This window comes from Kryptolebias marmoratus, linkage group LG1 (assembly GCF_001649575.2).
Source record: "Kryptolebias marmoratus isolate JLee-2015 linkage group LG1, ASM164957v2, whole genome shotgun sequence".
Classification (NCBI taxonomy): Eukaryota; Metazoa; Chordata; class Actinopteri; order Cyprinodontiformes; family Rivulidae; genus Kryptolebias; species Kryptolebias marmoratus.
Window position 1 is genome coordinate 6993540 of NC_051430.1, and position 25200 is coordinate 7018739.

At 37.7% G+C, this 25200-nt stretch overlaps 1 protein-coding gene across 2 annotated transcripts; it reads right to left on the reverse strand.

Annotated features, from left to right (window-relative positions):
- Positions 1-865: 865 nt before the first annotated feature.
- Positions 866-24640, reverse strand: zgc:110329 (uncharacterized protein LOC550500 homolog). Of its 2 annotated transcripts, none has more exons than XM_017433989.3 (8): positions 24327-24640; positions 15299-15484; positions 14200-14274; positions 13188-13283; positions 9721-9837; positions 6058-6108; positions 4173-4289; positions 866-2013 (listed from the first exon to the last, which is right to left on the reverse strand). In XM_017433989.3, the coding sequence occupies exons 1-8, from the start codon at positions 24411-24413 to the stop codon at positions 1678-1680; spliced, it is 1065 nt and encodes a 354-aa protein (XP_017289478.1). In that variant the 5' UTR covers positions 24414-24640; the 3' UTR covers positions 866-1677. The 2 variants fall into 2 exon arrangements, with proteins under 2 accessions (XP_017289478.1, XP_037834466.1); XM_037978538.1 differs by lacking the exon at positions 24327-24640 and adding an exon at positions 23563-23662.
- Positions 24641-25200: the final 560 nt, after the last annotated feature.

The following is a 25200-nucleotide window of genomic DNA, read 5'->3' on the forward strand; positions in this document are numbered from 1 at the left end:
AATTACTTGTTACCTACAGAAGTAATTCAATTAAGTTGGATCAACTTTTTTCTTTTTAGAGTGTATAACTAGTAAATTTCTAAAGAAATTTTGCAAGGTGCCAATGTCTTTAATGCACAAAATTCCAACATCCCTCAACTTTCTTCTCTAAAGCCTAAAAGCAATCAGGGATTTCATTTGGGATATCAAAATAACAATGTTTTGATGTATAAACTGTATAAGAAGTGTAAAGAGAACCAAGATCAAAAGAAATGTTCAAGCTGCTGCCAGTTGCTTATTTATGGTCACCATGGAAACCGCACACCTGTCAGTCACTCCCTGACTCACTCTTAGTAAAACAAGCAGACAGAAACATATGAACTAGAAAGTAGCTGCAAAAAATGACTGCTGTGTGGAAACTATAAGTTAATTATTCAAAATATCTGTACTTTATATGGCAGAAGCATCCGGGCGTCACACACCTCATTTTTACGCGTCTTCAGTGTTTTATGTAGGAGATATGACAAGTTAGAAAGATGTGAGGTTGGTCACACAAGTCTGTCTGCACACATCAGACCACAGAGAGGATCCAGTGGACCCTGTCAGCATGGATGATAAAACTTGTCATGTTTCAGGAAAAAGCAGGCTGTGGGCCAATAAATGCATTGAAATAATTTTCAAATGTGAAATTCTCTGATATTAAAAAACTCCTTTAGTCTTGTTTTTGTTTGTGTGATGGCCTTTTTAAAAAAAACAAAACAAAACTGGATTTCTGATAAACAAACCCTTATCAAATGATTGTAGAAATGCTAATAATGACAGGCTTAAAAAAAAAAAAGCAAGACTGGCAAAAATCCTTTGATACATAAATAAATAAATGAATAAAAACAGTAGACAAATTCAGCTTTATTGACAAGAACAGTTGTGCAGATACAAGGCAAGAGCTCGGGAAGCTCAAAACAATGTAACTGATACAAAAACTGTCAGATTTGTCTTTGACAGGGTTGTCACAGGGATAATGCCTTTAGTCATTTTGAAAGATGGAAAGAATAGAAACAGTATTGAAATGAAAAAGCCTTTTAAGTAGGCTCAGCTTTTTTTCTTTAAAATTATTTTTTATAGAGTACAAAACATGCATCCCATGTTATTTTACAGCTATCAGTCTTACAATGTACAGTGATTGCACAAAATGAAAATAATAATAATAAAAAAACCAAAAAAACAACATTACACAAACCGTATAAATCCGTCACAGACGATACACTCAAAACATACTTGGCTAATTCTAGTTCTCTTACAATGAAAATCAAGCATGAATTAAAAACCCAAAAATGACTGTCCTCTGACTGCTGGGCTATTCTCAAAATAGCCTGAGGTAAGCTTTAGCACATGAGACTTAGCTCAGTCAAGGCTAAAACAAATGAAATAATAGTGACAAACAAGACAAAATAAATAAAATAAAATCAAGTTTAAAAATCAAAAGGCTTCCAAAAAAAGGTTTTCGTTTAACTTTTGTTGTAAACAAACTCAAAGTGCCACAATGTATTTCTGATCCCTTCAGCTGACCATTCATTTTGATCCATTAGAGTAGTGCAACACAACCTAAACCATTGAAATTATTTCAAATACAGAAATAAAAAAATAAAAAAACAAAAGGCAAAAACCCCCAAAAAGGCATGACAGGGTGAAAAAGCCCACTCAGTGTTCCCTTTTCTGCTTCCGGCCAATGTCGACCTCGTCCAAGCCGCTGGCCGATCTGGACTGCTGCAGTTCTCTGAGCTGGGAGTGAGTGCGCGGCGGCTGCTTCTTCAGCTTCTCCAAGTGAATGTCAATGGGGTCCAGCTCAGGCTCGGATGCAGGGACTGGCAGGTAGCCACCGTCCCTCGGCAGGCACAGGCACCAGCCGGCGCCGGCCAGGTCCAGCTCGCTGTACTCAAACTCAGACTTCTTCAGCTTGAAGTCCACCATGTCAGCCGACTTGCTCATGTCCACCAGCAGGTTCCAGAAGACGCAGCTCAGGACGATGCCCAGCAGCTGCAGCAGGAGATGAGGGAGGGAGAGAGCTTGTTAATATAAACGCTTCCTGCTGCTCTGTGGAGTCACAGAAGCTGTGCTTCTATTAATAAAACTGAAGATTCTTCAAATTTGTTGTGTTTTACAAAATAATTAAGTCTACAAACTGTTAAAAATCACTTGCCATTCTGTAATTTTTTCAACCAGCTAATAATTACAACCATCAGCTCATCACTCAACCATCATTACTCCAAAAGAGCTGGAAAATATTCCACAGCTTCAGCTTCAACAAACCTGTGCAAGTATTCAAGTAAAGTACTCACAAAATACAAGTTTCAGGGGATAGTTTGAGAGCTAAAAGGTTGTCAAACGTCAGGTAAATCTGAGCTGTAACTACATTAATCAGACAATTAGCACCTATCAGGATCAGTCGGGACAAGCTAAAGTTAACAGCAGTGACATTTTTTGAAAAAGAAAATGATTTCTATCCAGAGCATTGCTAAGCTGTGCTTTCTCTCCTGACAAAATTCACTAAGATGAGCCTGATGATAAACTTAAAGAACTGGTTTGAGACATTTCTAAAACCGACAGGCTAAAAATAAATAATCAAAGAACTTCTTTTTCATGTTGACCAACAGTGAGTAAATTACTATTCACTAATGAGAAACAAAAGCAGTTGGAGAGAAAAATAGAATATGGGAAAAACTGTTGGATGAAACTAACACATTCAGGATGAAATATTTACCGTCTCCTAGGAGCAGGTGGTAATTGTGTCTCAGGAGAAGAAAGAAAAGAAGAGCAATCTGCTGCCTTCCCAGAACATTTCAACAAATAGTGCTTCTTATCCAAAGGTTAACAAAGACAAGCCAAAGTTATCTTGCAGGATAATCATCAGCCTTTAGCCCAGAGCAGTCATGCTAAGGATTTTGGGGGGAGGGGGGTTCTAACTCTACTCGTGGAGAAGAGGTGCATGAAGTACTCCTTATTCTGGGGTGCAAATCAATTACATATATTTTTTTAATTTATTAACTGAAAATACAAGGAGCCAATTAGGGTCAAGAAAACACAAAATGTCATTTTTTTATTTGGAAAAGACATGGCTTACTTGCACTTGTATAGCGCTTCATCTAGTCAAGGGACACCAAAGCGCTTTACACTAAAATCAGTCATTCACACATTCATCCACTGATGGTGGTGAGATACACTGAAGTAAGGTTACCATTACACCAGTGCCACCGAACCCTCTGACCACCACCAGTAGGCAAGGCAGGTGAAGTGTCTTGCCCAAGGACACAACAGCTGAGACAGATGGAGCGGGAACCGGCAACCCTCCGGTTACAGGATGAACCCCTACTTCCTGAGCCACTGCCGCCCCATCTCAAGACATCCCAAACATGATTTCTCTCTGACACAGTGAGATGTTGATCGTGCAGTTTTGAATCTGTTCTTCATGCATTAAGACTTGAAGCTCAATGTTAGAAAACATTTTTTGTCTCTACCTTTTGTACCTGCTGTGTTTGTAGCAGACAGTCATATTTGGATTGTGCAGCGAGAAAAAAAGACAACAAATTGCTCACATCCGCTGAACTTGTTTGTGCCAGCCTATCATTAGCAATTTTTGCTTTGTGAATATGACTCTGGGAGGGAGCAGACAATGTGTGTAAAAGTTAGAGCAAAAGGTTTGTATATTGCATTTTTGTAAATGTGGGCCTCAGTGTTTAAAAAAATAATTAAAAAAATGGCAAGTAAGTGGTTACAAATAATAAGTTGGGTTTATCTACAGAAAACATTGGGACTAAAGAAACTATTTTTCTTTTTTTTGGGGGGGGTTTCTTTAATCATAGTTTTTCTGCTCTTATAAGCTACAATAAGTTCTGCAGCAGTAGCATTTATACTTGAACAGGAAACTAATTATTACTCAACAAGTAGACAGGTTCCCAAACTTCCAGAAATAGCCATGTTTTGCTAAAACGTATCAACTTTTATAACTTGAGTGTCTCAAGACAGTTCATGAAAATGTAAAAATCACATTCTTTAAAAAAATGGCAATCATAAATCTTTCACAGAATGTAATGATGGGGTTGTAATAAACCACCTCTGGTGGAGAACAGCATTTAGTTTCAAAAGATAGTTTCAAACAGTTCAGTGTCAGCAAGTTGGTGCCTTGAGTTTTCAATTACCTGCGGCAGCCCAATGGCACAGCAGAGTGCAATAGTTATTCCAATGTTGTCACTCATCCAGAGGTTCACTGCATGAATGCAGCCTCGCACATGAATCACCTCATGCAGGGTTTCACGCTGATGGACAGAGCAGAGGGAGAAAACGAGGAAAAAGTTTAAGTTTTAAATTTTAACTCAACGCCCACTGAGCCTGATCTCTCAAAAAATACAAAAACTCAGTAAATTTCTACAACACCAAAACTGCAGTATAAAGTATAAATTATTTCAATTTCAGCCTAAAATATTTAATTTGAAGTCTGTATAATATGATACTGGAGAATACACACAATTGTATACCCACACACAAAAAAAAAAATCAGACGACAGTAGTTATTTGTAAATCCGCTTAAACAACTATTAAAATATTGAATAAATAATTATCAATACTTTAATATCTTAACTCTGATAGTGCAGATATTGTATGATATTAGGTACTCTAAAATCATGGGTGTATTGATCCACATAAGTGGCATAACCTAAGGTTTCACGGACCCAGCTACTTTTATGGAGGTAAATAAAAGCCTTTACTCCTCTGGAAAACTAATCTTATCACAACATCTACACTCCAGTAGGAGCTCACCGGTCATTCAATCAGTTTCTCTAAGATGCTCCAAAAGCCAAACTAAAATAAAGAGGTGATGGGCTTTTGCTGTAGCCTTAAATCTGTGGAACAATTTACCTCTTCATATACGGACCGCTGGGACTGTTGAGACTTTAAATCTATGCTTAAAACTCATCTTTTTACTTTGGCATTGATTCAGGAAGAGGTTGAGATGCAATTAGAGCTGATGGTTTTATGGTGAAGTTCTGTATTTTATTGTAGCTTTACTTGTTCTTTTAATATTTTTTGTATTTATTTGCTTTAATTGTTGTCTATCTTTTTTGTTTGACTGAACTGTAAAGCACTTTAGCTTACATGCTATAGAAATAAAATCGACATTGACACTGTCCTTTAGTGCGTCATGTGAAAGTGTTTTCAAATCTTCTCAATCCAGACCTGGCACTAAAACTAGAGTTATTACCTAGATGTCCTTAGGGTTAAAAAATAAAAATTAAAAATTCTACCAATCAGTGGAAAACCAGGATACACTATAGCAAATTTCCCTTTAGTTTAAGGTTTGTTCTGATTGTTTTAAAAGCTGATTGGACCCACAGTAGTCACTGTAAGCTATATGTGTTGTGTTAATAACAGGACAACAGTCTGAGCAGCGTTATGTCGAACTGTAATCAACTAATTAAATGCAGAGCTGATGTTTGGTTCACAGGTATAAACAGAACATCTGAATGCTGCAGCACACCATTTTACTGACGAAAATCTTTAGGCCCTAAGGGTTAAAAACCTTCAATCCTTTATTTTGTCAAAGGTAATTAAGCTTATCAAAAGTTGTATAAGTAACTCCACAAAAATGTGACTGAAATGTCTCTGAACAGTGTTAATGTCAGAATCAAAAAAGCCTACAGTTCACATGGCTGGCTGCTGTAATTGTTTTTAGAAACATCAGCAAAGCTGCTGTCACGCTGTTTGTTGCTGATCTGACAGCCCACTGTATGATGTTTGTTGGTGTGTGTATGTGTGCATGTGGAGCAGGTAACTGAGATCTCATCCCTCCAGATGCAAGTCAATAGCGGATGTGAAAAGTCGTAATCAGAGCTGTCCACTTGTCACTGAATCAACCAGACTGCATGTTAATGTCAGAAGTGACCAGTACTCATACTGAAGCTTCAGGACTAATGAAGACTGTTATAGATAATTAAGCTTTCATTTTCTAATTTTCATTTAGATTAAAAAAGTTATCCGCTGGGAGAAATTGATGCCAATAAACAGTGTTTGTTTTGATACACTTACCTGTTCATTCAGGGTGTTGTAGCCACAAAGAGTGTTTATAACCTCTCCGGCCTGTGTGAGGAGCCGAGATAAAAGGTCAGAAACAAGAACTTAAGTGCAACGTGACAACTTGAGACAGCAATATAGAGATATATAGTATGTGATAGTAATGATCTTCCTAAGGATCTGTACCTGTCTCCTGCCAGTTCAAGTGAAAACCTGAAAAAATGGCTGGAGCTAAGAACTCATAAAAGCAGAAATGTTCAGCCTTTCTAATCAATTCTACATCTAATGTGTGTGTATCTGTGTGTGTGCGTGTGTAAAGACAGGACCAGAGGATTGTGTCAGTAATTTCTCTGGTGCAGCTCCACTGATTCCAGAGACATTATCAGGCCTCCAGGGACAGCAATGATTGAGAGCCTATGTAGGATACAGAGAGCCTTTAGGGGCTAACATTTTTATTCACAAAGAGAAATCTCTTAGAGGCTATATACTTTTAAATAGAAGCATGTCTCCCATTAGCCAGGCAATACACTTCCATCATGCAGTCAATTATGGTTTTATCGTGTAGATATCGAGGGTCTCTTCTTGATCTGATAAAGTAGAAGGCATGTCTGTCCCAGTGGACAGGTTCTGGATGTCAGCTATGTATCAGCAGGATATGAAATAAACCAACAAGATGGCTTTAAGCAGTAGGTTCAGGTCAATGTGACAGTCTTTCAAAATGGTAATTATTTTTTTCTGAAAGGGTCTGAATGCGTACTCTTTGGGCAAATAGAAAAACATTCATTTAATACAACAGTTGACATTATAGTGCTGACATTTTGAGGCCTTTGAAACATGTGGTCCCCCCCCACCCCATCCAAAACTTTTAGTCCGTGATCTTTCTTCCAGATTTATTTTTACCGTTCTAAATCAGCTTGCAGACAGGCGAATTCTTCAACTTTCAGTGTGACCACTCCATATTTTTTTATTCCAGCCCTTCAACACTAAAAGGTGGAATTAATGGTTGACATTATATGACTCAAACTTAATTTTGTGTTACACAAACTGTTTCTTTGGTGATTAGTGGGGCCACATGCTACACAGTGTGGAGAGTGGGTTAACTCTAATCCTAAGTGGGAGTGCTCACTTCCAAAAAAGCAGCAGACCGATCACAGGATTAAGTGACAGTTGATCTGTTTTTATTGAAAACAAAAACTGTTTTGTCTTTTTCCTCTGGTTGCGTGGAAAAAATGAGTCCTCTCCTTTGTAGGAACAACAGAGCACAAAATAACTCCAAATTTACGGATTTGATTTGAGGCTCTGAAACCCCAGTGAAAATCCTTCACTTATATTTATAGCTGCAGCTGTGGGAGACAGTAATTTTAAGCGATGATTAACAAGTGGTGGCCTGCAGGCCATATCCAGCCCACATGCTCATTTTATTTGGTCCATGAAAAATTAAATTAAATCAAAGCAACCTGACACAAATCACAAATCATGCCCCTTTTCCACCTGCTCTGAAGGTCCCGGCTCCACTCTACTCAGCTTGCTTTGCGAGCGTTTCCACCGGGATTTTTTTTTAGGCCGGCCCTGCTTTTTTGGTCCCTGCTTCGGAGTAGGGCCAGCCGGGCCGGCCCTGCTTTCGTGCACTCATTGGTCGTGGGTGTGGCCAGATGCAAGCATAAAGAGTGAAGAAAACAAAAGGTAGACAACAGCCTTAGCTTACCCTGCAACATTTATGTCATCTGTCCCTCAGCTGAAGGCGCTGTAAAGCCTGAAATCTCCGGCGGATAACAGCTGTCCTACTCCACGCAACAATCGCGGCATCCAGAGCATTCATTTCTTCCACTGCACCTCTCTTCCTGAAGTCTCAGGAGAATCCCCATAAGTTTAAAAAACGGCAACAACACAGGGCCAATGTTGTCCATAGCGCTTCCGTTGTCTCCACAATGGCGCCAAGTTTCGGTAGCGCAACCGAAACTTGCATCCCCTCCCGCCCCCGCAACACAAGGAGGCGTTCCTCTGTAGAAATAGTAACTGTTGAAGTAATGATTCTTTGTTTGTACCGGACGTAGTGAGCAAAAAAACCCTGTCTTTTCACAATACAATGCTTTTGGTGCTTTCCCTCGGGCATCAATGTTTACCGTATTTACCGGACTATGAGGCGCACTTAAAAACCTTCAGTTTTCTCAAAACAACAATGCGCCTTATAATCCGAAGCACCTTATATATGTAAGAAGTTGTAATGTTTTAGTACGACTTTGGTAAACTACAAAGCCGCACTGCTTGCAGATTAGGCCCCCACAAACTCAGTTGTACTGTGCGTAGTCCGTAAGCCGCGCAGTCTCCGTGCGTACTGTCCGAGGACAGTTGAGACTTCATACTTGAGCGTATAGATTGCCTAAACTTCTCCTGTGACAAATTTCAGTCATGGCATCACCGGACGAGGAGGAAGAGGTTGCTTGCCTCTTAGCTTTAAAAAAAACAAAAGAAAAGAAGGTGCCTTTAGCCCCGTTTCTTCACCACCAGGGCAGCCACACCTGTCAGTGCTGCACAGAGAGCAGCAGTCACGCTGTGCGCTGGTGCCACTTCTCACCTGAGAGCAGTTGGTGTCGCAAACAAAACAGTTCAATGTGAACACCGTTTCTCGCCAGGCAGTTTATTGTGCAACACTGAGTACGCGTATGCAGTCATAAAAATTGATCTTTGCGTGGACGTGCCTGGCGGATGTCGCGTTGAGTCCATAGACATCATAACTGATGTCTGTGATTGAGAACACACGGACCTCCGTGGAGTGAAGTACGCCCGAGTATATGAGGGCCTTTACATCGGTGCAGTATTCTCCAAAAAGACGGGGCTGTTTTGTTTCCCTTAATGCGCCTTATAGTCCGGTTCGCCTTATATATGACAAAAGTTCAAAAATGGACCATTCATCTACAGTGCGCCTTATAATCCAGTGCGCCCTATGGTGCAGAAAATATGGTAACCCAAAACTTTCATGTTAATTTTTTTAAAATAAACTTTTATCATTATGTTTAAAATTTCCTAGATATATGCAAATAATGTTGAGTTATTCACAAGTCATATAAAAAAAATTGTCAAAAATGAAACGCTGTTAAAAACAAAACAATGAGGCAAATGTCATTTATTTAAAGCATTAGAATTTTAAATCAGAGGGGTCCTAATTACCAGAAAAATAATCAAGCTAATCAAAGCCACCCCTGTCTGATTTAAAGAATGAATACACTGACATTTTCACCATATTACTAACATGCTTACAACCTTTGAATCTGTAAGAGCTGCGATAAGCTAAATTATTTTTTTAATGATTATAATTAGGTTTAATTGAGTCTTAATCTTGATGCATATTGATTTCAGGGATTTCTATTTTTAATGTACTAGAAAATCACCTCCATCTGTGACTAATGTTCAGTAGGAAATTATTGTTTTTCCATGTTCAAAACAATTAGAGTCAAACTGTAGCATCAGGTAAAGGTTTAAACTCTGACTTTATTTACTAGATAAGATCTAAAGTCAGTGTGTGAAGATCTGACCAGACTGAAAGGAGCCAAATAATTTTATTCCTTTAAACTGAACCAAAAAGAAAAGAATCAAAGTCTTCAAACTACTCCTAAAAAGAATAATCTGCTAGTAGTGATGTTTGAAGTTTATCAGAGTATGTGCGTCACCAGCACTCACCTTGTGTCGAACACAACAGGTATATGGAACCCCACAGGCTAGTGGACCGGTACCGTTGCAAAAATGGTACTGATTGACACCCCAGTCTTTATATTCATCCCCTCCACAACAGGAGAACTGAAAAAACAAAAACATGACATCAGAAACCAAGTAATATAGTAAAACAGAGGGTCATTAGATTCCTTCAAATGACCCACAACACAATGAGATTAATGTTTCTGCAGAATCGAGCCGAACCTCAATCCCCAAGCTGCCCATTTACACAGCCCACCTGCCATGACACACTATCACCCCGCAGCAGGACAAACAGATCACAACCAAAAACCCTGATCCCACACAAAAGCCACTGCGGTCTGCAGTTCAAAGTACGAGCTCGAATTTCTGACAGCCAGTTACAGGCTGTTCTTCTGAAGCACATCACAAAAGGAAATACAGCTGAGGTTCTAACCTGTGGAGACCTTTTCTTAACAATAAAGAATCTCCAAGAACCTTTTCATCTCTCTGACAGCAGGATCTAAGCTGCATGCTGTTTTACCAGGCACCAAGCTGGCTGTCCAATGACAGAAAAAAGGACAACCACAAGCAAAAGAACATGATTTACTGATATATATATTTATCGAATAGATGAAAAAAAAAAAAACCTTAATGAAAGGAAGCATGTTTTTTGTTTTAATTCACAAGGATTGACAACATTAACACTCTGGGATATCTTTCCATGTATTTTTAACTTTGACAATGTGTGACAGATAAATAAATTAGATCAAATACAGCTGAACTTTTTTTTCTTTTGTTTGCCTAAGTCTTAAAGAGAAATCTGTATGATAAAAGAGATCAAGGAAAGACATTTCAAACCAATTTCTTCATTTCTTTGCTGCTTTATCTATTAAACAGTCTGCTGTGAGACTCAGTCTCTGCCAGCACACAACAAAATTTGCCAGGAAAATTTAAATTTGGTAGCTAAAATTAAAATTAGACTGGAGGAGTTAATCACTTATTAATGTAATACAAGTCACAGACAGGCCCCGTGTTAGACTGCCTCTGCTTGCAAAGCCAGCTCTACTGGGTCTCAGTCCCTGTGGTGAGAAGAATTGGACAGTTGTCCCCATCCCCTCTCAATGGGTCAATCTGTCCACTCTTTAATCTAAAAATTGCTGTTCATTGCGACAAAGGGGTGTGTGCAGATGTCTCTTTTCCCGGTTAAACATGACAAAGTGCAGCAGCTCTGCCATGAGCCTCCACTTTTCTGTGACATTCTGCTCACAGCTTTCCTCAAAAGTGCAGACAGAGCAGCACTGAAAGATAAAACAACCTCTTTACGGAGGAAAGGAGAAATAAAACCAGTCCTTCAGTAAAAATAAGGGGAGAATCAGCTGTTTTCTAAACAATTTAAAAACAGCATATTTTAAAAAGTATATATTTATGTGATTTGATTGATTTAAATCACTTTAACTAACAAACACCACAGCAATCAATGCCAGCATCAACCAAAACGAAATAAACATTTGAGGCAACTCACTTAGCACCTCTTGGTAACCCCTCTGATCAATATTTCCTATCAAAAATGATGTTTCATCATTGGTGATCTCTCTCAGTTGAACTTTGCCATATTCTCGTCTCAGTTTGGTTTATAAATACTCAGCAATTTCAAAATACAGCCAGCATCCTTAGATGGTGACACTTTTGACTAGAACAACTCCCACATTATGTTTACAGGCTATCAAAACTAATAAATGTTCGAGCCCTTCTCTTGTTAGGTGCAGCCACTGTAAAAGAGTTTGTTGAGGGCTGATGCATGAAACGGTAACGATAAATTACTGCTTGGATGTGGTCCCCTCAACATCCAGCAAGGAAAGCCACACATACAGAAAGTGGCTGCAGTAGGTCTTCTGAGAGTCTTCTAAGAGTTTGAGTGTAAAATATGGACTATCAGGAAGTAATACTAAATCTACACCTCAAAACAGAGGAAACATGTTCCCATCATAACTGACTCGACAGAGGAGAATGTATTGTGCCAAATACCAATATTTTATAAACCGTTTAACTTAGAAATTAATTCAGTGTTAACGTTCATTAAAATCCTAAAATCTAGTAATTGTGGCTGTAAAAAAAAATGATTACATCAGCTTTTCTTAATTGGTAATTTACAATAAACAGAATTTCTCTTAATTAGTCTTCATTTTTTAAAAGGTGAAACCCACACAATAAATTATCACTCATCTAGTTCTATATTTGTTGTTACCATTTAATAAATAACATTAATAAAGTATATTGTTATATACAGTCACAGGGGAAAAAGGTCACCCTATTTTAATTCTAAGGTATCTTGAATCAGGACATAATAAAACAATCTGGTCTTTACCAGGTTGTAAAATTAATTAAACCCAAGAATGAATAAGTTTGGCTTGTTTGAAAGGGTTGTCGGTAGAAAGCCTCTTCTCTCTAAAAAGAACATGGAAGCACTGCTGAGGTTTGCAAAGTTTTATCTGAACCACAAGACATCAGGAACAAAATCCTTTGGACTGATGAGACCACATTAGAGATGTTTACCCAAAGGGCACCACATTTGGAGAAAGCCACACAAAGCATATCAGCATATCACTTCAAGCCAGCTGTCAGCATGGTGGTGGAGATGTGATGGTTTGGGTCAACCATGAACTCCTCTGTAGACCAAAGGACTCTGGAGTCAAATGTGAGCCCATCTATCTGACAGCTGAAGCTTGGACCAAACTGGGTCATGATGAAACAGAACAATGATCCCAAACACAGCAGCTGATCTACAACAGAATGACTGAAGAAGAAAAGAATCAAGGTGCTGGAATGGTCCATTCAGAGTCCAGAACCTAAACCTGACTGAAATGCTGTGGTGGGACCTTCAGAGAGCTGAGCAGAAACAAATGTCTGCAAACCTCAATGAACTGAAGTAATAATGTAAAGAAGAGTGGGCCTACAAGAGTAGGTCCTCCACAACCATGTGAAAGAATGATAAATTTAGAATGAGAATGACTACTTTAAGTTATGCTGGTAAAGGTAGTTCTACAAGCTACTGAATTATGGGGTGGGTTTAGTTTCTTTATTAATTTATTTTTTAAACACACAGAGTTTTCTGATTTATTTATTTAATCTGTTGTCTGCTTTTATTCACTTGAGCATAGATTTGAACAACTTTCAAACCTGGTGACCAGATGACTTTTATTACATTCTGAGACGTAAACTCCAGGAAATAAAAGAGAGCGGACTTTGTTCTTGTCATGACTGTAAACCATTAGGAGTGATCACATTTAGTCAGCTGTTCTTCACAGATCAGGCAGCTGACCGTCAGTGCACTATCAAGACCAACACGTCAAAAATGACCAATAAACCCTGTACTAGTCTTGTTGGATAACTTCAGTGACAATAAAGCACCAACCCTACAATCCAATAAGTCAATGTGCTTCAGTAAAGAAAAAGAAAAAGAAAAATACTACTACCTTTTGTTGCACATAGTCCAGGATGTTTTTGAAATCAAGATCATCATAGTAGTGTTTAATTCCTTCTCGTATGGTGCTCTGAAACAACACTGAAGTCTACATAAAACAGAAAAAAAAAACAGAAACAGAAGTGAGGGAGGTCTTTGTTTTAAGCATAGTGAAGTGAAGTGAAATTTATTTATATAGCACTTTTCCACAACAAGGTGATTCAAAGTGCTTTACAACACAGAAACAACAATCAGATACATAATCAAATACAGATGAAAGATCATAGAAACATAATCAAATATAGAGATACAGAAGTAAAAACATCAATCATGTATAATCTAAATGAAATATAAGATAATCTAAATACAATCATGAAACTAAACATATCTAAACATGAGCTAAGACAGTCAAAATAGTAGCTATGATAATCTAAATGAAATCATGATAAAGTTAAAGCTGAACTAAACAACAATTAGGAATCTAACAATCTAACAAAATCTAAAATATGAGCTAAGATAAACTAAACTAAATGTACAGGAAGGCTAAATAAGCTAATATAAACTGAAACATGATAATGCTAAAACTAAAGGTACAGCATGGCTAACTTATAGTACCAAAGGCCCGCTAAACAGCCAATACAAAAAATGCTAGGATAAACATGATAATGCTAAACTAAAGGTACACAAGACTATCTAATAGTACCAAAAAGGCCCGCTAACAGCCAAAATGAAAAATGCTAAAATAACTAAACTAAAACATGATAATGATAAGCTAAAGGTACCAAGAGACTAACTAACTAACAGTACTAAGGCCTGCTAAACAGGTAGTGAAGGAGGGGAGGGAGGAAGTGTGGTGACAGAGACAAGGCAGAGACAGCGGAAAGTGTACGCGCGTGTGTGTAGAGGCGGCATAGCACAGTTGATGCCAGTCAGAAAATATGATAACATCTTTGTGACCCGACTATAACCGATCATATCATTGGGTGGATTACAAAGAAAGTTACGGAGTGAAGGAAAAGAATTACCTTCTTCTCAAAGATGAGAGCCGCAGCGAGAGCAATTGCCTGGAGCAGCAGCAATACACAAAGAACACAAAGGAACTGTGGAAGGAGAAAGAAAACACATTCATACAGAAAACAAACACACAAAGAAAAGTGCTTATACTTCATTACTCAATATCTATGGAGAAAGGCTGTAAGAGAAGCTGATGTCAAATTCATGACATGTTCCTAAACTGCAAAACTGCTCTTATGATGGTGAAGCCCCTGACCTGAAAAAGATTTGCTGGTTGTTCCCAGTTAGCACAAGGAAACTGAATGACTTGGCCAAACAGTATGTGGCAAGTCAAATGTTTCATTTATTATACATTTTCAATTCTGCACTTCTTCTGCGGCTGTGTTTAGGTCTGAACAGCTTGAGAAATGTGCCGAGCATCTGTGCCATTTCTCCAAATCTTGGTATGGAAATTATGAAAAACTGAAAGCTGCTGGTTTGAAACCTACTGAAAGCAATGAGATAAAACAGCAATTATTAATGGAACGTTCTAAACATAATGAATATTTACTAACTTTCAGAACTTTATTGATATATTGAATTTCTTATCTTTTTTCTCAAAAACACACAGACATCACTGACTTTTCTGTTTCAAACTTTAATTTGCTTTTTCCCATTTTATTTAATTTAGCCATACCTAATGAGATGGTTGCATAGCAACCACAACAATGTATCTCTGCTCCTTTTGAGGTCTTTCTCAGTTATTAACAAAACCAACAGCTGTGCCTTTGCATGAGAGGAGAAAAAAGGACATTAACTGTTCAGTAGTATTAATGTTTTATGGATTGTGCTGTTGTGCATTGAAGACAAAATTTATTTTGTGAAATTTAACGTTGTAGTAATTTACGTAATTATACACAAGTATACCCACATAAAAGTTGAACATGTTGATTGGATTTTGTAAATAAATTAATAACCCAATCAGTGTAAAATTCTGAACATTTGTCAAGAAGCCAAATGATCAAAGCAGTTAAACAGTTGCACCGGTTCCCTCTACCCTCTGAGTAAATGAACACAGCAAATAAACTCTGCAGATATGAGTCCCCCCGCCCCCCTCTTCAGAAATCCCACCATGTGCAGCAGGGTCTTGTTGTCCCTGAGGGATCCAACCATTCCCACCACCGACACAGTGAACATCACCAGGCCCAGCAGGATGAGCACCACGGCGGGAGCCAGGAAAAGACCTTCCAAGGTTCGATTCTTTTGCCTTTCAACTTCTGCATACACCCCCACACACAGGACGCAGAGACCCACGAGCTGTGAGGTAACAGGAAAAGGTGTCAATCAAAATAAGAACAACACCACTGAAAACTTCACTTTAAAGACATACTATTTGGAATAGGCCATAAAAACAACACACACACACACACAAACAAATCTATGCCAACAAATTTGCTCTGATGTATGTTTTAAAAGAAAGAAAAAATGCACTGCAGGTATTTTCCATCTACCCCTTTGTGATCTGTACATGATCTTTATGGGATTTAAAACATCTCTGCATAGAGATTGGGAAAAATAAATAAACAAAGATTGAAAATCAAAAAACAAAAAGTGAAGCAGGTGGAGCAGCTGCTCCCCTGTTTTCTAACGTGATGGAGCAAACTTGTGGTTTTGCTCCCCCATTTTTTTCTCACTCTCAGCAACAGGACAAAAGCAGGAAGTTTATTGATTTAAAATTTGCTTTGTTAGTTACAAACTAAAAAAAATTAATGTTAAAATTAATATGAATAGCTTTCTGATGCCTTTGTCCTGGTCTAATGTGGTTAGCAGGGCTCAGAACCCTAAGAGTCATCAGAGCCCTTGGAGTTTGGAGCCACTTCAGTCTCGTCTGGAACTTTTTCAAACTTTGCCAAATGAGATCCCCGACCATCGGATGATGCTGTAGTCCTGCCTGCGGCTGACTGGGCAGCTACACTATCACACCCTGGAGATCATCTGTAGCTGGGATGCCCAAATCACACTTAGCAGATGCAGCAAGTAATAAAAACTCTCTTCCCATCCATGCAGATTCTTGCTGGAGGCTGAGATCCTGAAATGTTCTGCAGCTTCTGTTCATACAGAGACAACTCGTGCCCCACTCTGAAAAAAAAAAGCTATTCCTCTGAACCAGTATTAAACTAGTCTCTGCTTTCTTTCATCTGAATACATCTTTAAAATCAAACCTAAGTGATACCAAATACTGGTCCATTAGTAACCTGCAAAATTATCTATCACAATGTATTTCACCTGCTTATCCTAATAATTCCCTTAAAGTCTTCCAGACGATGCAAAATGCTGCAGCAAGATTTCTGACTGAAGCTGCGAATAGCGACCACAATTTGTCCCATTTTAGCATCATTACACTTCCTGGCTGTAAAGTTCAGAATTGAATTTAAATCTTTTTATTACCTATAAACCTCTTTATGGTCTGGCACCATTCTGTTTATAAGACTTCCTTATTCCTTATCACCCCAAAAAGAACCCTCCACTCAGATCCTGGTTTAGTTGTTGTTTTTTAAAATGTCCAGAGTAAGAATTAAAAGACAGAGCTTTTAGTTTTCAGGTTCCTCTGCTCTGAAATCAACTTCTTGTTTGGGACATAGATGCAATCTACATTTAAACTAGAGTACAAAATGTAACTATTTTAGAGAGCTTATATTTAGTATTGTATGCAGTCTTGTTTTTGCTTAACTGTGTTATAAGTGTTTCAAATTGCTTCTTTATGTACTTTTAAACCTTTTGTTTGTATTTTTAAATCACTTTTTAACATGAAAAAGCAGGGAATATGCATTCATTAAAAGAATGCTACTTTTCATATGACAGTGTTTATTTATTCATTTCCAAATTCATCTCATGAGTATATTAACCCTCTAATCTTTATTGAATCTCATTTTAAATTAGGTTAAATTAGGTATGTTTTGGTTTTGCTTTGTTCAGCACTTTGAGTTTCACTTGAGTGCTCCATAAAAAATGCTGAATGCTAAGATTAACTTAAATTGTTGGCTATCATAGCAGGAACATTGATAGGCAGCTCATTTTTGTACCCATGAAAGTCTGGACACAAGGTGAGTAAAACTGCCAAAGTATGAAGTGGTGAAGAGTACAAATGAACCAGCACCTGTCACATTCATGTTTCTATTTAACTAATGAACGCACCCATGCCGTTAAGCTGCCAGTGATTATCATTTGTAGACAGAAGCAATTCACTCTAACTCCATTTAAAGCTGAAACAGATACAGTATACCCCGGCCCCTCCACCCATCAATCTCACACAGTATTTGCATGAAATTGATGAAGTAAGGTTAGCAGGGAGTAAAATATGGTATATATTTAATTACTTTTACTCCTTTAATATGAATGTTATTAATATGCATTTTATATTTTTGGTTATATATATATATATATATATATATATACACACACATAAATCTGGTAAACAATTTCAATCCATTCGTCGATAGTAGGTGGGTCTGGTTTTAGCCACTTCCTAGTGATAGCTTTTTTACTGGCTGCCAGTAATATAGCCAGCAGTTCCTTGTCTTTGTTAGTCCATGTGTCCAACTGTAGGTTGCCTAAGTACAATGTTTCACATTTAAATGGAATGTTTATATTTAATACATTTTCGATATGTTTGTGAATTCTATTCCCAATTCTTATTACCTGACAGTCCCAAAAAACATGGAAGTGGTTAGCACCTTCAGACTCTCAAAGTCTCCAGCAGGTGTCTCCATTTCTTTGATGTCGTCTCTGAATGGGTGTAATAAAAAACTGTGCAATATTTTTCTAGCAGAATTCCCTCCATGAGTTTGATCCACTCAAGGCCCATTGCAATTGGCATATTTCCTCCCACCCTTCTTGTGAGATTATTACCTTTATCTCCTTTTCCCATTTTCTTTTTATATATTCTGTATTCTCGCGTTTAGATAGTTGTGTGGCCTTATATAATTCTGAGATAATTTTGCTGTTTGGTCTAGGTTTAATTAATGATAGAAATACCTCCATGAAGTTTGGTTCGCCTTTTCTCGTCACCTCTTTAAAGTTCTTATTAAGATAATGTCTCACCTGCAGGTACCTAAAGAAGTCATCTTTTTCCAGTCCTTGATCTTTCTGTAGGGTTTCAAAACTCTGAAATTCCCCTTTGTGAACAAATAAATAATAGGTAGTTAGCCCTTTTGTGCTCCATATCTTGAATCTGTTATCAATTCTATTTGGTGCAAAGTCCGTATCATAGGCACACCACCTCATAATTTAAGATGCATCTCCTACTTCGCAGATTTTAACCATTTCCTGCCAGGATTTGAAGAAGCTACCTGTTATAGAGTCTTCTGGGATCTGCTGTTTTCCTGTAATTTATGATCGCTAAGTAGGGCTGTTATTGGGATTCCTTTTATTGTCATGCCTTTTATTTCCTTCCATGCTGCGGTGTATGATGGTGAACATAGGCAGACTAAAGGTCTCAGCTGGGCTGCATAGTAGTATATCTGTAAACAGGGGAGGCCCATCCCACACTTTTCTTTATTTAATTGCAAAGTTCTAAATTTAATTCTGGCCTTTTTACCCTGCCACAAGTACCTTGCTATTAATCTATCCAATTCAAAAAATTGTTTAGGTGGAATTCTGGCTGGTAAACACTGAAATAAGTACAGCAGCTGTGGTAGGATATTCATCCTGATGGAATCTATCCGGGAGCTTAAACTGAAAAAAGGAATAACATTCCATTTATTTAAATCTGACTTTATTTTCAAGTTTAGTGGGTCGTAATTTATATCAAACAGTCTCGAGTAGTCTCTAGGTAGTGAAACCCCCAAATATTTGATGGACTCGGCATCCCAGTTCCAGTTGTACACAGTTTTAATTGAAGGTGGTGGATCGTAGTTAAATGTTAACACTTGGGTTTTGTTTATATTGATCTTATAACCAGAGATTAATCTAAACTCTTCTAGCAGTCTCATCAGTCTTGGGATTGTCTGTGTGGGTTGTGTTATACTTATCAATAAGTCATCAGCGAACAAGGACAGTTTTTGTTCCCCAGATATCATTGTAACCCCTTTTATATCTGACTTCTGCCTGATCATTTGACTCACGGGCTCGATAAACAAGGCGAAGAGGAGCGGAGACGCGCAACATCCCTGTCTCGTTCCTCTTTCTAAAATGAATGAATTGGTCAAATCTCCATTGATTTTAAATTCTGTCTGTTGGTTTATTATATAACCATTTGAATGTATCAATTATAGTTGTGTGAAGTCCAAATTTTGAAAGAACTATATAAAAAGGACCACCCTACCGAATCAAATGCTTTTTCTGCATCTAGACTTAATAACAATGTCTCAAGTTTTTGCTGAGTGACTTCTCTCATGATGTGTAATGTTTTTTCTAATGTTGTCTTGGGTCTGTCTTTGTCTGACAAAGCCAGTCTGGTCTTGGTGTATTAAAACTGGTAATATCACTTCTATTCTTTTAGATAATATAGAGGTGAAAAGTTTATAATCATTTAGAAGGCTTACAGGACGATAATTCCCACATTCCAATTTGTCTTTCCCTTCTTTAGGCATGACTGAGATCATTGCCTCTTGCCATGAGGGGGAAATCTCTTTATTCTCTAAGACCCAGTTGAACGTTTTCTCTAATGTTGGAATTAGTTGGTCTTGCATAATTTTGTACCAATCTGTAGTGAATCCATCTGTTCCCGGAGATTTCCCTCCTTTAGGTCTCTTGATTGTTGATTGAATTTCCTCTTTTGTAATTTTAGATAATAATTTCTTGTTTTGTTCATCAGTGATTTTTGGAAGGTTGATTTTTTCCCGAAAGGCATCGATCTGGTTGTCGCTGCTTGTCTGTGTTTGGGAATATAGTGTTTCATAGTATTTTTAAAGCAGTTTTTGATTTTTCCGGATTAGTTTCTATTTCTTTTGTTACATTGTTTCTTATTTTGTGTATAATTCTGCAGGCTTGTTGTTTTCTTAACCTATATGATAAAAGTTTCAGGGATTTTCCATCTGCCTCATAATATTATTGTCTTACAAAAATAAGCTTTTTTTGAACTTCTTGACTATTTATCGTATCTATTTCTTTTTTTAGTTTTATAATCTTATGTTTGATGTTGTCATCTTTGGGGGTCTTTGCATGTTCTTTCTGTAGTCCTTTCAAATCCTCTTCTAATTCCTGGAGTTTTTCCCCTCTGGTTCTCTTCTCATATGAGGATATGGATATAATTTTGCTCCTATTCACTGCTTTTAATGCATCCCAAATTATAGGAGGAGTGGTTTCCTCATTATTGTTATTTTCTAAATATAATTTAATTTCACGTTTTAATTTATCTCTAATGACTGAGTTATTCAAGATGTTAGAAGTTCAGCCTTCAAAAAAGGTCTTGAGACCTTGATGGAGTAAGGTTTCGACTAATGAAATCATTGTCGATTGCTTCTCGGATCCCTCCGGTACCCCATACACCCTTATATTCTCACGTCTGGATCGGCTCTCCAGGTCTAGCAGTTTGTCCTCTATCTTAGCATGTAGCTTTAGTATCGCCGTGGCTACTTCCTCAATGTTTAAGATCCTTTCTTCTGCTTTCTCCATCCGTCCTTCCACCTCTTCCATTCTGGTGTTCACTTTCGCAATTTCTTCTTTTATCGTTTCAAATTGTTCCTTATTTTCTTGGCGGAAGCCTTTTAGTTCTCACAAGATCAGTTCAGTGTCGGTCATTTTTAGACGCTGCGCCTCGTCACCTGTTAGCTTCGGCCCACTAGCTGCTACCTGTTGCTGCGTCCCGTCTCTCTCTTCCATCAGATTTCGGTCGACGTTTATTGCTCAGAATTATGGTGCGATATTATCCCCTTTTTAAATTGTTATAATGGTTTATTCACTTAAGTTCTCTTGGGGAATTTCTCTAATTACTCCGGTTCGACCATGAGCGATCTCGCTATGCGACCATTGTGTTGGTGGTCCGTCCGTGGAAGTCAATGTGGGGCATTTTAAGTGTTTCAAATACAGACACCTCCTAGAGCCAACATGTCATTGCTAAAGGTTACTTTTAACCCTCCCTAGGCCTTTAGGTCAAATGGATCCAAAGTTACAAGGGCTTCTCTTCAGTTATGACGGCTTCAGGAGGGTTAAAGGTTCATAAAGTTACAGTAACACTACAGAATCAACCCATCACATCTAAAAGGTTATATTTTTTGCCTACTAGTATATTGGCCTTTTCAGGTCTGTAAAGGTGACAGTGGCCTGCAAACTTTCAGCTAATAACCCAATCTGATTGTGTAAATGTGCTTATAGTGCACACAGAAGTAATTCTGCCATTTTTGTAGATCACAAACTCTCTACAATATCTATATCCAGTGAGCTGTGGTTCTGGTTATTTTTGGTGGCGTGTCCCACAACTATCCTTGTCATATACAAACTTATCACAATTTAAACTTATATGCGTACACACACGGTGTAGTTTTAATTCACAGCAGAGTTGTATAAAAACAGGACTCAAAGCAATTACTGTTGATATTTTTCAATGTCTTGAAACTGCAGGACCACCCAACACTACCAGACAAATAGTGCTATGGTCTGACAATGTACTGCACACATAGACACAGGTTCTCTAAATCAATATTACACAAAACTATTAACTTGAGTGTTGGCAATAACAAGTATGACTGAAACAAACATTTACAAAAATCCCAAAATATACATTATTATAATACCAATGGAAGAGGCTGGATAAAATCCCACTAGACACCTGGGGGTTAGTTCCTGTCAGCAGAAACCCACTTAAATAGAATTAAGCAAATGTAACATCCCCACAGCAAAAATAGCTTTAATTAGGTCTACACAGCTAGCTCTGGGCCAAAGGCAAGTTTGTGTGTTGAGCTGAGTAAGGCCACAGCGTCCTAAATCATAGGAGGAACAGGGAGAGGTGAATTGCAAGAAAAGTACTCTGGAGTGTTAATAAAAATCAAGCTACTCCTGCTTCACTGTAATATCTTATAGTGCTTGTAAAAGGTGTTATTTATTTATTTAAAAACAATAGAAGGGGTTTGTAATTGAGGATGACTAATCTTTGTTTTCTACTGGCATGGCCTAAAAAACGCATTAACGTCTTCAAATTGATAACAGCGTCATATCAAATAACCACAGTCTGTTTCATCTAAAATATGGTCAGAATTTTGACTTTTATAAGAACTACCAGGTGGCCCTAAACATGTAGAAAATCCTAAATATGGGTGATAAAAGTATTAAAACACTCAAAAAAGTAGTTGTTAATGAAAAACAAGTTTTTACTAACTGGGATGTGTCAGATACTGTGGCCGACTGGTGCAAACGCGTTGCAAACACATGAATGCTGCAGTGAGATGTCGGTCAGCCCACCTTTGTGTGCCCCCTCCTTCTAAACATGGTGGTTCGTTTAGGGACCATCATCTAATTACCAAACCAATCACACTTGAAAAACAGAAATTAAATAACCTCCATGCCATGTGAACTTCTGACTAATAGTTAATGTTGAATTGTTTCACTAGATTGGACAAGCAAGACACCTAATTGTATCTGATTTTGAAGCATTTTATATTTTTGGTAATATTTTTATGCAAAATTAATAGTTCTTTTTCCAATAGCTTCCATGTCTTGAGACCAGGTGATAAAAAATTAATGTTGAATTGTTTCATTAGGTGGCTGTGTCTTATTAGTTCAAGGCTAATGAAACAATTCAACGTTAACAATTCATTGTGGTTCCCTAAGTGAACGACTGTGTTTAGGAAGAGGGAGCACAAGGAGGTGGGGTGACTGAAACCTCACTGCCAGCACCGGATCCAAGGCCAGGAAGACACCTCTGAGCGGGAATATCCAACATCGAGTCCCCCTAGTGGTTTGGTGCACTTTCATTTTGTGAAGTGAGTTTGCAGTGTTTCTCATTTGCTGGTGCTTTGGTTTTTGGTTGTTTTTTTTTTAACATTTGGTATTTGCAGAATCTTTTCTTTGCGTTCGTTTTGCTGGTTGTATGTTTCTGCTTCTGTCTATTTTCTGGGATTGATGCATTTTTCTTTCAAAGTGTTTTTCTGTTGCATTTGTTGTTTTTTTTTGTGTTTGTGTGTTTTGGAGTTTGCTGCGTGTTTGCACCTGTTGGCCACTGTAGTCAGATCTTCCAAAGTATTTTTTACCCCAAAACATTCTGAGGACATCTTTACAATTTCAAACTGAAATTAAATGACGGTGTAGTCTGAAGTTTTAATAATGTTTAAACTGGCAGCATTAAGCAACCCAAAATTAGTGATAACAATATAATCAGGATTGGTATTAAATTGTTATTATTATATTATTATGAGAAAGAAGGCTATTTGAGCAAGCTTGTTTTCTGTCGGCAGACTCACCCACATCATCCCTTTAAGAGCATCCAACGCCCCGCACCACCGTGTTGTTTGTTGGCCACAGATTGCTTTGTATTGTTTCAGTGTCAAATACAACCACAAATATGTCGACAAAATGTTATTCTCATAGGCATCACACTCTTCGCACATTAACAATAGATTAAAACATAAAACATGCTAGGAATTTTAAGAAAATTCATATTCTAAACTGACCACCATTTATTAGCTAGCTATATAGTATCCACAGAATTCTATACCAAACTCTAATTCAAAACATAGCAACATTACATTACGTTGCACAAATTCATATTTACATTTTTTGTGACTATAATTATTCATCAGTTTCTCATCATTATAGACTTAAAGTCAAAACGGCATCTATAGGAACAGTGGTTTACATCAAATCTCAGCTAAATCCAGTCTGACTGTACGACAGTGGGTAACGGTAGATGCTGATGCTTTGATCGGTGACTCACTGAGATAAATTAAATTTATAACCAAAAGAGTCATATTTTTATATGGGGACGGATGCCGAATTGAAGATCAAATTGTATATAGTCGGTAGAATGATAAATATACGATTTGTAAAATATCTACAGGCTGGAAGTAAATTGCAAAGCTAAAACCAAAGTGTCTTCTATGAGGTTTGGAGAGATGCTTCGCTGATGCTACCGATTGGTTCGACATTGGAACAATGAGCGGACACTGTTGGAGCCCAAACGAACTTGCAGAGGATGCAGTCATCATAAGCCGCACTTCATACTCACCGAGAAGAGCATCGAGTAGACATTTAGGGTGAATTTGATGAAGTAGTAGAAGTGGTTGCTTTTCCGCACTTCAGAGTAGGGCGGCATGGCTGCTTGAAATGAAGCTAGCTAACAGGCTGGCTAGCTCGCTATCCTCCGTTTAGTTTGGGGAGTATAATAGGGTTAAAGCAATAACATATAAATTATTTCTAATGACACATAAAACACATTTAGCTGTAGTAAATCAAGTTTAAAAATGCAGAAGCTATCATTTCTAATACAGTAGTGTTGGTAGAGACCGAACCGAAACCACTTCCGCTCAGCCGGCTGCCCCACGCTTGTTTTGACTACATTTTTAAAGGGGCAGCGACACAGGCTACTTATATTTAGCAGACATTTACAAGACAACATTTTTTTGTGATTTAAATTGAACCTCCTGCACATGGGGCAAGGGTACAGTAAGTTAAAAAAAGTATTTAAGACCCTCTTTATACTATTACTTTATTGCTGCCTTATGACAGGGAATTCACTTTAATTTAATTATAGGTTTAAAAAAATAATGATACAAAATACTTCAGGTTAATGTAGTCAAACAGGGAAAAACATTTTCCATAATTATTTAAAAAAATGAAATGGTATATGTATAGACCCCCTTTAAAACCTTCAGAAGTCACTTGTAATTTATTAAATAATCACCTGTGGGCATTTTTAATGTTAAGTTATCCTAATCTGTCAAACAGTTAAAAACTTTTAGACCAGGCAAGGAGGGCATGAATCAGAAAAGCAACCAAAGACCAAAGGTAACTTCATGTAAGGGTGAATGGAAACAGACAGTTTGAAGACAAAACTAAGGACAATTTGCAATGTATTCCTCAAACACTTGGAAGAAGGTGAT

Coding starts and splice junctions, on each gene's coding strand:
- zgc:110329 (XM_017433989.3), bottom strand. CDS start 24,413: ATGCCGCCCTACTCTGAAGTGCGGAAAAGCAACCACTTCTACTACTTC. Junction 14,275..15,298: donor ACAAGACCCTGCTGCACATG/GTGGGATTTCTG, acceptor CTCCTTCCACAG/TTCCTTTGTGTTCTTTGTGT. Junction 6,109..9,720: donor CCTGTTGTGTTCGACACAAG/GTGAGTGCTGGT, acceptor CTCCTCACACAG/GCCGGAGAGGTTATAAACAC.